General features: G+C 40.6%; 1 protein-coding gene across 1 annotated transcript; it reads left to right on the forward strand.

Moving 5' to 3' along the window:
- Positions 1-8,149: 8,149 nt before the first annotated feature.
- On the forward strand, positions 8,150-13,443 carry synprb (synaptoporin b). Its single transcript, XM_053867250.1, has 5 exons — positions 8,150-8,249; positions 8,539-8,663; positions 10,610-10,808; positions 10,896-11,087; positions 11,150-13,443. The coding sequence occupies exons 1-5, from the start codon at positions 8,226-8,228 to the stop codon at positions 11,507-11,509; spliced, it is 900 nt and encodes a 299-aa protein (XP_053723225.1). The 5' UTR covers positions 8,150-8,225; the 3' UTR covers positions 11,510-13,443.
- The last annotated feature ends 1,616 nt before the right edge of the window (positions 13,444-15,059 follow it).

Consider the following 15,059-nt stretch of genomic DNA (forward strand, 5'->3'; position numbering starts at 1 on the left):
TGGGATGAGGAGGGTCGAACCGGTGGAGAAAGGCACACTCCAACGGAAGAGGTTCTAAATTTAGGGTTTGTGTGGAAGTTTAGCTTCAGTTCGGTCATTGCTGAAGTGTGGCGAACAGGACACAAGGGACTGGAGTGACACTGACTCTTAAATAAAACTGTGGTACAGAGACGCAAATTGACTGGACAGATAAAAATAGGGCTGTCAATAGATATATATTTTTTAAATCTTGTTTAATCACACTGAAGCAGAGTTAACTCATGATTTATCGGTACTTAAACATGCGTGTGCAAAACATCTTTTAATTTACATTTGGAACATATAAAACAAGTTTGACAAATGGTTAACTGCAGTGTGGTTAAACAAGGATAGAAATTCTAATCTATTGACAGCCGTAGTAAAAACATTTTAACTCTTTAACCACATACTGTGGTGGATATCTTTGTTGTCTGTGGACAATATTGAGTTTTTCAATTTTTTTAAACTTAAAAAAACATAACAGAATGCAATTTCTGAATTACTTTTTGGCAAAAATTCTCTAAAAATTTTTAATTTTAAAATAAAATACAGCAGATGAAATTCTAAAAATCTATTGACAGCCGTAGTAAAAACATATTTTAACTCTTTAACCACATACTGTGGTGGATCTTTGTTGTCTGTGGACTATATTGAGTTTCAATTTTTTAAACTTAAAAAACATCACAGAATGCAATTTCTGAATTACTTTTTGGCAAAAAAAATCTCTAAAAAAATCTTAATTTAAAAATAAAATACAACAGATGAGAGGAAAAAAACAATCGAAGTAGAGCCATTTGCAGTTCCACTGAACTGGTACTTTCAGTTGCATTATGTAATATTTGAGGAAACATTACTACTGTTCATAACATATTATCCAAGTTTGCGCATTCATTCACATTACATGGAAACTATTAGCAACTTCATGACTTTATTGCTACATTTTAAGCAGTGAGATCATACTTGAAAGTTGCATTTCTTTATGACCTTAACTTGAGCAGGAGCTCTGGAGAAACTCTGAATCTTATACAATAGGTTTTGCAATTTAGGTCATTTTAGGTGTTGCTGAGATACTTTACTGATATAATTCAGAAAAATATTTCAGTGTTCACTTGTTTTTGTCAACATGTAGTGAAAGGAATTCACCTTTTAAGGTGAATGTTTAACGTCAGAGGACAATAAGGAGGACCGTGACAGAATGCAGGACCGTGACTTGGGAGAATGCAGTATTTATGATTTGTCTTGAAGACAACAATATTTGAACTTATGGGAGTAACTGTGGAATGCGAACGCTATATGAATCAAGAGCGAAGATGCTGTGACCCTTCCGGCCAAATTCTCCAAAAGTGATTTTCCAAAATTCACACAGAAAGGGAACAGGTCACTAACCAGGGAGCTTCCTATAACTCCCAGTCTAAAACACTGCTCATCAAATGAAAACAAAAGGTGTTGGATTTCACTGCTCCCCTCCCCCGGGTGACTGTGTGGGTAATTGGCTTAGGCGTGTCCCTGCAGAGGTTCTCCCTCATTCTACCTGCATCTTTCCGTCCCCACTACTTTCAGCTCCTCATGGGAGTCGATGCTTGAACTCATCGCAAGACCATCTGTTACCACGTCAAGACACACCTGAACAACTTCTATTTTAAGGTCATTTCATCCCGATTCAGCTTAAAATAATGATCAACACATTTTAATCCTCGCCGTTGTCAGGATAAAACGGGCCCCATTAAATCGAATCAAAGGGTCTCAGTGGACATTTTTCATTCCATTATGCCAGCCTGGAAGCCGTGAGACAATAAGCTAATGTGGTTGATCTGTCACTCCAGATTTTTCCATCGCCGACCCCAAACCTGGGAACCTTTTGACCTAATTAAAGCGACAGGATGTTGTTGCAAGCAGATGCAGACCGAGGTGAGGGACCACAGGCAGAGTGGACCGCGAGAGAACACTGCATCATGATCCTATTCACTTTTAGAATGTAAGACAAACTGATAGAACTATCATAGATGCTTTGAATGACTCTGAGAGCTTCATGTTATAGACAGGCTGGGTCCACCTCGTGGTCCATCCCCCTTTCCCTTCTGTTTCCTGTTTGTGTCTCAGCATGTGCTGCTGGGTGTGACTGGTTCCCTTCTGTTGCCTCCCACTAAATCTACCGCAGCAACCAGTTTACCACCCACGACCCTCCAATCCAACGATTCTGTCAACTTCATTTAGAACGCTGCATCCAATCCCGGCTGTTATTCCGGACTACTGGAATCTAAAGACGATGACTGAGCCCATACAATAGCATGACGGAGTGACTGAGATTGAGCCCGATTTCGAATGAGCATAAGATCAGACAGTTAATAGTGATCAGTAACAAGAGACGATGGAGTACTGAAACTAGGGCGTTTGGTTTTGTGGCCTCAAAATCTCATCTCTTCCCTTTTGCAGATGATGTAGTCATTTTCGCCATGAAGCAGAGACATGGCAGGAGGGAATCTATAGTGCTTATCCAAATGGAATGGAACAAGTTTAGGTGGCAAGGGCATCAACCAGGGTATCTCCTGGACGCCTTTTGGGGGGTGGTCTGGCTAACACACTGGAGAGAAAATGTTCTTTCATTTAATTAAACAGTGCAAGAACAAAGGTTGTGTGTTCTCCTGTAATAACATGAGTAGAATAGAAAGACGTTTGGGCCTCTTAAATTATTCTACTGCCCCTGTTACAAGATAAACAATACGTTTGTGCAGTGGATTCCATAGTCGGTTAGAAACTATGTTCCTGAATCTTCCCTAAATAATCTCTTTGACAGTACTGTGGGAAAATTATAGCCGTGTTCAACATTAGGGGAGTCAATGTACACACAGAGGAGGAGTAACACTTCTTTGTTCCACTGAAACCCTGTGAAGTTTAGAGTTAGTGTCAGCTAAATGGCACGTAATGTAAGTTATTTTGGGCTGTACACTGTTTGGCAAGACTTCTTTAGTGGGTGTGACAGAGGGGATTATCATTAATGTTTGATAAGAATTGTTTTTGTCAAGTTGTGTAAAGAGAGAACTAACAATGCATGGTTTATTATTGAATTTTTTGGGGGGGTTTTCTGCCTTTCACCCTCCAGCTTGTTTACTTACATCACCATGTTGGCACTTACAAGTGCCGTGCACACTTGACAGCGTTCACACTGCGAACTAGGCAAGATGAGCCAACCCATATTCATCTTCATGCAGATTATATTCAGTGTGAAGGCTGGACTTGCCGCCCAGTAAACTCCCTGCAGGTGACCGAGCTTTTAAGGACTCCTCGTTTCTGTTTTTTTGCTCCACTGGAGTCCCTGTTGCTCTGACCTGGCATTTGGAAAACTGTTCAGCTAACAGTGTGTCACTTCAGGACCTATGTCTGAGATCCTTGCTTGCAATCATGAGGTAGACGGTTATGTTGACGCTCACTCTCCAGTCTTCTTCTCCTGCTGCACCTCTCCAGAGATGTCCAGCTCTCTCTGTTGCCTTTGGACATAAATAATTGACCAATGTTTTCAGGCTACTTCTATGCTTCAGCAAGAGTGTGTTCGTATTAAATGTTGATGTTCTTCAAGGGCTGAACAACAGCAAGGCCTGAACCAAGCTTTCTGTTCACCATCAGTGAGAAGATTTCAGTCAGTCGTCTTTTGGGATTTACTGCTGCTAACCCTTAGATTACTTAGCACGTATCCTTTTTGCCTGCTTATCAACAGCACAGGGGCGAAACTGAAGGAGCACAGTTCTGTTCTCCCAGGTAAACTCATGTTTATGAACTTTGTTCACTACCTTAACTACTATTCATGAGGTGGACGGCTATGAAACAGTAAATGAACTGTTCTGCTACCATGACTGTTGTTACTGACACAACTGTGTACTGTTACCACTACTGCCATTATTACTTCCATGACCACTACTATTACAACTCCAACTTAATCTACAACAGCTACTAATAGAGCTGTTGCTATACACTCTACACCACTAATACCACAACCACTGGGCACTACTATTACTGCTGCTGCTATTACCTCTACTAGTAATGCTTATATTATTTCTACTTTGTTACTCCGACTACTTTCTGTAAAGCCAGTACTATACCAAATCGCACTACCACTACTGCAGCTACTGCTACTTCTCCTACTGCTAATACTATGACGACTAATGCAGTGGAAACTTTCTCAACTATATGACAACTATAACTACTTCTACTGCTCAAACTGTCGCCGCTATGACTGTTGCAGCATCTGCTTCTACTGCTTCTTCTACAAGTACTACTACCGCTTGTATAACAACCACAAATACCTTTACTGCTAATACTTATACAACTGCCAGAATTATCACTACTATCTTTTCTTCTGCAACTAATATCTCTACTACTACTACTACTATTATGACCACTTCAACTACTGCCTAGTACTTCCAATATTGCAGCTACTACAAATGCGTGTACTGCTCCTAATACTCCTATGATAATGATGTAGGAGGAACCAATAGTGCCCAGCAGGCTCCAAAGAAAGGAAGAACCTTTTCGGTGTGAATGTATGAGAGACTGCAAGAGGTGTTGTGCTGTGGCTGTGTTTCAAAGTCGAATGCAGTGTTGTGATTACAGGGGTGTGTGCCAAGTGAAGCCACAATTATACATCACATATTCAAATTAGACTCAAGGTGATGCCATGCTGCAGTTGTCCTGACAACCCTGTCAAGTCACATGACCCCTTCAGTGCATGTGATTCATCCTTCTGACGAAAACATGTAATGACTTCTTACCGTGATTTGATCCATTCCTTCACCTGAACTGCAGCTGACCTCATGTGAGGAATCAATTATTAACAACAATATCTCTCCCCCTCGACCTGCCTCACGTGCTGTCCTCTAAAGCACCTGGCGAATTTTCACGTTGGAATCTCAGACTTGAGTTGAAGCCTTGATGGGCAGAAGAAGCACGCCAGAGCCTGGTGGGGTGTTTCATACTTTGCCTGGTGAGTCTTGTTGGCATTTCTACTCAGGGTTGCGTAAGTCACACACATACACTGTAGACACCCCAGAAGCACCACAGGAATGTCACTTGACAAAAATGGTCATGCAGCTTCTCATTTTAAATGACCAATAAAGTAAGTATAAATGTTCAGTGGTAGAGGAAAACATGAATACATTTTGAACAAGGTGTGCACTGAACACACACTAAGTATTATGTCTCAGACAGACACGCACACATACTCACATGCACACACGTACCGCTATCCTTGTGGGGTCTGCTCATTGACATAACCCTTTCCCCAGCCCTAAACCTAACCATCCAAAACAAATGGCCAACCTTTACCAGGACTCTGCACCAAACTTAAACCCAGTTATAATGAATACTTCAATGAGCATTTACACTTATGACCTAGTTATTTTGACGTTTAATCCTCGAATTGAGGATTAACCTTGTGTAGAAATGTCCTCATGATGCTAAATGTCCTGACAAATATTATATTTAAGAAATATATTTCCAAGAATTGGTCCTCACAAGTATAACTGAACCAGGTACACACACACACACACACACACACACATACACACACACACTCTTGGCTTGTGTGGAGTTAGCTGCTCTTTGAAATATTTAAATGTTGAGAGCGGTTCTCTTAATGTAAGATTGATGGAACAAGGTCAGTGTTGACATTACTGCAGCAGCAGCCATCGAATATTTCATCATGACGCTGAATGTTTGCGACCAAAGCTGTTCATTTTAACCTTTTGATGAATTCCCGAGTGAAAGTGCGTAGCAGACATAAGCGTCATCTAAATGATGTCATCGTGGATGGAGCAGAGAAGTGCACCAAAACCGACATTTGATGAAAGAGTGAAGGAATTACTCGCTATGTTTGTGCTTCCAAGTCTCCTGTGCTCTGAGGTGGAGTTGCTGGCGCAGTCTCATTTTCTTTCACGTGATTCAATTTAATGCTCTCGCAGCGTAGCATCTGCATCACTCTTAACCGCTGCTTTAACAAAACAAAAAAAAAAGAAAAAAGCATCTCACTTAAATAAAATGATCTTGATTAGTTTGTAATGTGTTCACTAGTACAGTGAACAGGTACAGTAGTACAGTTGTTGATTCACTTCATTCTTCTTCTTTCTAAGGCCCACAGGAAGTCCTCTAGAGTGTGAGGTACACAGTCGATCTCTAAAATCGTAATGAAAGAAAGGAAAGTCGACTGAGGCGCCCGGAGACAGGTGGAAATCCCACTTTTGTCACTCAAAAGATTCATTTCCTTAATTTCCCATGAGACGTTGTCAATTGACGCTGCCAGTCGAAACATGCAAATGCGTGCAACAAGGTACTGTAACAGAAAAAAAGCAGCTGTACGTTCCAAAAAGATCACGTCAGTCAAATGACAAACACGAGCTACAAGCGTTTATCTTCCAGGTTTCTTTATTAGATTCATAAGTGGAGTAGATAAGCCGATCACGTGGTTTGAGTTCCTCTATATGTCGGCACATTTCATCGTCTGCATCCCTGCTAAGAGATGAGGCCAACGCTCTGGAATACCCACCAAATGTGTCTCTTCCTCCCACAGTTTTCTGGGGTAGACTTGATGCCAAAATAAGATATCATTAATTATGCAGCGAGAAGCAGGATTCTGACTGCCTTGGTAAATGAAAGGGATTCACTTGTGATGCTTCTCTTTCTCATCAGCTCAAGATTAAACACTGACGACTAAAAGCTCACACTGTGCACATGGAAATTAAGCAGCGGTTTAACCCATAAACAGCGGAAGCAGCAGTTTGAAACATGCAGGACTGTGTGCGGCTTCATTTCCTCCTGAGTTGACGCGTCACACGCTTCATCATAAACGAAGCCAACACTGTTCTCTGCTGGTTAAGCTGATAAATTGCAGGAACTGTCTTTCAAATCACACTTATTTATTGAATTTCACGCGTATTTATTGAAATTCACATTTCTCTGAGACCACTACCAGACATTACTGTTCTTCTCTAATACACAGAGGCAGTTCAAGGTTTTCACCAAAATTAACATTGGTGTAACAAAAAAAGAAAAAGAAATCAAAACATAATAAGAGGGTTATTACATGATTATTATTATTACATGTTATTACATGAAAATTATTAGTAGTAGTATTATAACGGCTACTTCCTTGGTCACTGTGGGTGACCCCTGCTATACAAAAGTAGCAAAAGTCACCATTGAAGAGTATGTTTTGTTAGTGCAGAAGGCCTTGGGACACACACCTCTGCGACACCTCACATGTCCATCCATGATTTTTGTAATAAGGATTTGTTTCTGTATAATTCGTCCAAGAAATCTTCCACATGTAAAGAGCTTTCATGGACAGCAGGTGGCAGTAGCGTCACAGATCTTCTATAAGACACACCAGATACTGAAGAAGAAGCCAGACGCAGATAATGAATGGGAAACCCTTTAAAAAAAGATCCATTTTGTCAGTTCAGCCACATGGAAATAGATTTCTTTCAAAGATTTGATTGTTTGTTTTGTCACTGGTCTCATCATTTATTATTACCTCCAACACTTTGTTATTAGCTAAAATAATATTGATACACTCAGAAAAAACTGACAACCGTAACAAACATTAATAATAATGACAATATAATAATACAGGCAAACATATGTAATGAAAAAGAACAAGCTGATGTTGACTCTGAAGATACCCTCTAAGCTTGGAGACTGCTGTCCTTGCAGTGTTGCCTGTTGAGCACCCGAGCCCATCCTCGCCCTCATTGTCTGTTGGTCCAGCACTATCTCAGTCTAAAGCTGGTCACAGAGACAGAAAAGCACTTTAGAAATGTCTGCAGACGTCTTCAGCGGGACATTGCTCACTCACGGCTGTTCTTTCCAGACAAAACAGCGACCTACTTTGCCATGGTGAGAGCGCAAACTTTACAAAAGTACAGTATTCATCGTCATTCATGCGCACACACACACACATCATGTACTTGACAGTGAAACCCACAAGGCTCTGTTTCCTGCTGAGCTCTGTCTTTGGACTACAATTTTATATTGAATTCCAAGATCCTCGTTCAAGGACAGCATGTGAGAGAGCTCAACCCCTCCAGTGGGCAGCACCACCCTCACCCCCCCCCCCCCTTCACTAGAAAAGACAGTCGTCATTTCAGTCCTCAACAGCTGGCTGTAAAGTCACCGACCAGAGCAGCAGACTGAGCAGGGCTGGACCTCGTGGGGTATTATAAATGTGTATGGTTATATTTGCTCCGGTAAGTCTCTTTTCTGTCCTATTTAATGAAAGAATTGCTACAAACAGTGAGGTGTGTTTGGTCATTGTAATGAACACTTGTATACATGGTTGTGTTATACAAAGATGGACAACACACTGTAACAGATCCAGTCAGAGACCCTCCAGTGTTTGCACCGCTGCGACCCTCCTCTGGTGCACAGTCAGACTCTCTCTCAGTTGTCTTCCGACAGTTCAATTATTCAGGCTTTTTTTTATGCTGCTTATTAGCTACTCATATTTAATGAGTGGGTTTTTTTTTTTGTCCACAGATTTTTGCCATTTGTGCTTTTGCAACATGTGGAGGCTACTCTGGTTACCTCCAGGTTAAAGTGGACTGTGCCGACCCTCGGCTGAGCAACCGCAGCATCAACATTGAGTTTGGATACCCCTTCAGGTAAACAAAGATCATTACTGCGATGGTTTTGTTGTACAGTGGAGCAATGGTTAGCACTGCTGCCTCTCAGCAAGAAGGCTGAGGCTTCGGATCCAGGTCTGGATCTGCATCAAGTCTGCATGTTCGCCCTGTGCCTGCAGTCCAAAGACTGCTCACTAGGTGTCCGATTGCCCCTATGTGTGTGTGTGTGTGTGTGTGTGTGTGTGTGTGTGTGTGTGTGTGTGTGTGTGTGTGTACCTTGCGATGGATTGGCGACCTGTTTAAGGGGTATTCCTGCCCCTCACCCAATGACTGCTGGGATAGGCTCACCCTCTCCCGCAACCCTGACTGGACCTGAAGTGCTGGTTCACAAACAGATGTTTTGAAGTGATACATTTGTGTTCAATTGTAATAGTGCCCGACAAATATTACCTATTTACTCACTGATGCTTGACAATAATACGGCCTACAAATAAGCTTTAAGTTATCTGAAAGTCAATTCAGTTTCTGTGTACTAAACTCCAGGTTTAGGGTCCACATGAGACCTGCAACATTACAATGTACATTCCCAAAAGAACATTTCAAAATATCCATTATGCGTGGCCTTTTAGTTGAAGACAAGTCTCATAACCCAAGTGTCTGAAATCCCATTCAGGCTCCTTAAAAGAAGCTCATTTGCTCTGATTGATGGTGCTTCTAACCATATCTTTAGCGAGATAATGTGTCCCGCTTTTTGGGACGTGACTTTTCAAAAGCCAGTGCACCGTATTCTGTATTCTGCAGCCTCTCTATGTTGTTGCTTCATCTCAGTGTCCTTTACCTACCCACAAAATATCAACCTGCAGTTCACCAAATCACTGATTCTCTACTGCTGGGTCAGAAAAAAAACGCTTTCAGTGGCTCACAGTCCGTCTCCAGACACTCATCCAACTGTTTAATATTTTTTTCTTTGTCAGGTTTCAGTCAGAATTCACTTCAGTAGTCAAAGTAAGAACTGTAGCCCTAAAGGTCAACTCCAAGTCATGCTTGTATGGTGCAGTCATGGTGTTGAAGCTTGCAAATGTACATTGGGTTAGTTTTGTTTGTACGTGATGGAATCAGTAGAGACACCTTGATTTCATATTTCTTTGAGGTTGAAATGCACTGGGCTCACTCAGCTTAAGTGTGCGTATTATCGCTGCAATGGTGTGTTGACGAATGATGTGTCTGTGCATCTCAGCACCGCTGCCTCAAGATAGTTCAAGTAGGTCACACCATATGGGTCAAATCCAGCAACTTCAATGTGATGAGCGTTTTTGTTTTATTTTTCCAACAATCATAACATCTGAAAAATGTTATTTTCTTCCAATGATAATTACATTTTGGGCCCGTAATAATGCTGTTGTGACTCAGTCAGTCTTCATTTAAAGCAGGCTGCACACATGTGCACAGTGCAGTCTAAAAATAAAACATCAGATTGAGACCAGAAAAAAACAGCTACACAATCATTACTGGGGCCATTGGAAGCCCATGTCTACCAGGTAGAAAAAAAAGGTCAGTGGCAGAAGTGACTTCATTTGCGGTGGAAAAAAAGGTTGCGTTCAGGTACGGTGGGAAAAACGAACCATTGCTAAAACATGAATTGCTACCGCTTGGGTATGATTATTATTATTATTAATGTCAAATTACTCCTAACTAACATTTATGTCACTAACAAAATGCAAAAGATGTATGTCAAAAATCATCAGGAGTCTTTTTCTTCTCACTGCCAGTTGAAGCCCATTCTCGCCTGGTGATTTTTTTTTTTTTTTTTCCTGGTGGAAATGGTCATATGTGAAATACAATGCATGTGTGTTAATAAATCCCCCCCAGGAAACATCTGGATATCAAATTTCAAATGCTGAGTCATGAAATATCCAAATAACATTTAGAACTTATTATTCGCCTTTGTATTTCCTCGCTGAAGACCCAAACTTCTTGTCTTTCAGACTCCATCAGGTGCATTTCAGGGTTCCACTGTGTGAAACAAAGAGAGACGAGATCCTCTTCCTGGACGGGGATTTCTCTTTTGTCCCACAGTTTTTTGTCTCTGTGGGGGTTTTTGCATTTCTGTATTCTCTGCTGGCTACAGTTGTCTACGTCTTCTACCAGAACAAATACCTGCGGAACAACCGAGGTCCAATGGTGGTCAGTGACTCTAACACAGATGTAGCTGCGGTGTTGACAGCGTCATAATTCTGCCTCTGTTTCCTCCTCTTGCTCTGATCCGAGCAGGACTTCTTTGTTACAGTCACATTTTCCTCCATGTGGATTGTCAGCAGCTGTTCTTGGGCCAAAACTCTTCACGAGATCAAGGAGGCCACCGACCCAACCTCGGTTCTGCTGCTCATCTCTGCCTGTAAAGCTCCCGAGAACAAATGCAGTGCAACACTGGAGCCTCTTTGGTCGCGTCTCAATTCATCCGTGGTGAGTTTCCAACACTGACCCTTCGACCATTCCGCATTAAAATGATCACATCTCTATTTCAGGTTTTTGGTTTCATCAATGTTGTTCTGTGGGTCGGAAACATCTGGTTTGTCTTCAAAGAGACGGGCTGGTACAAGACTGGTCAGCGGTACCCGACCAGGAGTTCTTCTAGGAAGCGCTCCGGGGACATGAGGCAGCGACTTTACACCGAGAGCAGCTTCGACCTGCCGGACGAGTGTTTCTACCCCAATCTGTCCAGACAGGACAGTTTCAATGAGGCAGGGTTTGGTCGGCAGGTATACAGGCAAAGCAGCCTGAACAAGTCACAGTTGAGCTTTAGCTTGCCACAGACATACCTGGGCCCCACACCAGCTCAGAACATTGCACCACAGCGGCCCATGATCTTCGTCAATGAGGCTTGATTTTAAAACATGTTTAACATGAGATGAGCAAACACTACTGCTCCTCAAAACTGCGCGTCAGAAGAAGCAAAAGACGCACACTGTAAGGGATAAACAGCCTCTTACAGTGCTTGTCATTATGTTCTAAAAGGCTAGATGCTGCTCAAGACACAAATTTTGAGACACTAGTAAAAGAAAATGTTGAACTACTACTAGTCTTTGTCTTGATGAGACTGAAGGAATAATGTTGAAAACTTTTAAACTGCTTGTTAGCATGAAATCACAGGTGTTTTATTGACTTTAAAACACTCAACGTGCACTGTTTACACCCGTGTTTACAAAGCTCCATCCTGGAGACGAGAAGCAGCAGCTGAGACCTGCTGTGGTGTCGGAACTTCACACACAGCACATTTTGAGCGATTTAATGTCAATAAAAGAGGAGTTCATGATTCATGTTCAGAACATTGGCCAGTTTGTTTCATGAGTCAGTCTCCATGCTGGAGCCTGTTTTGAAAACTAGTTTGGAAGTGATCCTCATGCATTTTTAAGATGGGTGCACCACTGACCTTTCTACGGTGCACCACTGCACCCGTGGCTTATAGACCACTGCGGCTTATGGATCTATTTTCCTTCTTAAATTCAGTCGGCAGGGCTAATATTTAATGCGCTCTGCAGTCTGGTAGCACTTACGGTACTGTCTTCTTTACTTATGAAACGATGATGAAAAGATAACGTAAAATACATATCTACCTTCTTCATCTCTCTGCATTTCCTGTACTAATATAAGCAAGTCAGCCTGGTCCACCTCATCCTCCCTGCTCACAGATGCTCTCCTTCACCTTACTGTACCCTTATTAGTTGTCCTCCTCCACTTTTCACTAATAACACAATTCAAGCACAATTTCATTATATTATTTTTTATAGTTTTGTACATAATTTTCAATACCTCATACAAAAATTTATTGAAATAGCAAAAAATATGTACACCAATAATTGGGGTCATATTTTATCAAATTGGACCCGAGATTAAAAAAGACAATAATGCCAATAACTCAGCGTATATTCACTGTTGAGGAAAAAAAGTAATAATAAAAAAACTAAGACACACACAAAAAACAAAACCCACTGAAATCAGTGGCAGAAATATAAAGAACCATTCTTCAATCTGACCTTGTCAATCTCCCAACTATGTGTGATGCGATGAGATTTAAATATAAAATCTTTTTATCATTTTATACTGTATATGTCTGGACAATCCATACTTAATTTGTTACATTTTTTGTTATATTTGTTATCTTACTGCATTTACATGAATCAGTTGAGATTATTTTGAGCATATATTTCCATAAACACATATATTACATCTATAATGAAGATAAGTTAAGATTGCACGACTGAACATCATTAAAAATGACAAATTGTAAGAATCACAAAACAATTTTTGGCCAGTTATTTACCTAGTTTTACACTTGCCAGAGATTCTGATTCATGTTTCGTTGTTTTGACGTTGGTGATTTGATGCCTGCTATACTTATATTGCTGGTCTTTTCCCACCTATTTTTTATGGAAGTTGTGTTGAAAACAATGGACATGTAGTGATGACCTGGGTTCTGCTGAGGACCGTTCAGCTGTGCTTGCTATGCTCATGTGAATGTGTGACATAAAACCTCAACATCTGACTGAAAACATGAATATTAGGATGCTCTGGAAATAATTGTTATATTTAGGTTGGTCTTTTTGAACTTTGATTCACATTACATTCAGCACAGACACGAATCCTGGTGACACACTGTTAAAAACAAGCTACAGTCCACAGCGGAACAAAGAGCAAGATGTACTGTCAAAATCTAACTGGCTGTCTTTGTGTTTGATCTTAGGATATTGATATTGAGCTGGTCATGTGACAAGCACAGACACCACAAGCAAAGCTAACGTACCGTAGACTGATGTCGATATTTTGGTGAATTTAAGTCATTTATTTTACAAATAAAATGTGATTTTTATCATGTCAAACCAAAGTTTCGGGGGTTTTATTCTGGGACAAAGGCAGCTCATGACTGAGGAGGTGGTGGTAAATAAGTGTACACCAACTGCAACTGGACGCACACATGAGGCAGGAGCTTCATCACCTGTTAACTTCAAATGGCAGTTCATGCTCATGTTTTGCTGGGCACACCACTCAATCTGTCATCATTGTGAATGGCTGGCACGGTTCCTACCTTATGAGCTGCGTGGGTCTGGCAACCCAGACACAGACCCCTTTCCTGGCTCACACAACACTCAAGTCTCTCACAATGTTCCGGATAGAACAGCTTTTGATCTTATGCTGGCTTCTCTGGTTTATTATCAAGGCCTCAAACAACCATCTCACCACCAAACCGATCGGAACCATTGGAGCGGTGACACCCGACCATGCCTGCTCCCCGCCCCTGACACAGACACTATAGAGCCAGTGCAGCTGCTGGAGCAGTGTCTTTAAAGGAAATTAGGGGCCTTCAGACTAGAGCACGACTATTAGAGACGGTTGGCGACAGACAAATGAAGGTTTAGGTCGGAGGATGAGAGGTTAAAGAGGCAAAAGCCTTTATTTCTATGTAATGAATCCTCTTCGTGCTTAACGTGCCATAGGCATCTGTGTAACAACCTTTTCTGGGATTCTATTTTTAACCGTGGAGGAAGTGAGGAATAGAATACACTTCAAGTGCATATTGTATATTACTCCCAATTCACAAGCAAGTGCCTCTCAAAACTACAAACTATATATATATATATATATATATATATATATATATATATATATATATATATATATATATATATATATATATATATATATATATAGACACACGTCACAGCTACGACGATAACAACAACAAACATGGAGGAATCCCTGAACAAAAGCAGTCTGTTTGCTTTTGTTCAGGGATGTTTTTCGCTACACAATGGCCAGGGTTTCTACTCCTCTGAATGTATTTGAAATTCTTATACAAATATTTAGAGCTTTAGTTTGAATAAGGTGATATAAATAAAAACTTGAATATAGCCACCATCGTGATTTATTTTTCCATTAACTGATGTACAATAAACTATATTTAGCTGTTTAAATGTATGTATGGGCCCATCATTTGATTCACTATATATATATATATATATATATATATATATATATATATATATATATATATATATATATATATATATATATATATATATATATATATATATATATATATATATATATATATATATATATATATCGCAACATAACCAACCCCTGTATATAACCCAAGCAGAACACAAGATGGAGCTACGTTGCTACATAAGAGCTCCAGAGGGCGGTAAAGCACCACGTCAGATGGCAAATGAAGTAGCGTCGTTAGAACTGGTGTCACATTAAAACTGGAACTCACCTTGGAACGGACTGTAGAATGTCTTAATTGTTAGGTAAACACTTGTGAGTGATATTCAAATATGTGTAACATGATTACTGAAATTCAAACGTCACACGATTCAAAAGCATAAGACGCAGTTCAGTCGAATTGAAGAAAAAAAATTGAAAATGACTAAATAA

The sequence above is a fragment of the Synchiropus splendidus genome, chromosome 6 (genome assembly GCF_027744825.2).
Source record: "Synchiropus splendidus isolate RoL2022-P1 chromosome 6, RoL_Sspl_1.0, whole genome shotgun sequence".
Lineage (NCBI taxonomy): Eukaryota > Metazoa > Chordata > Actinopteri > Syngnathiformes > Callionymidae > Synchiropus > Synchiropus splendidus.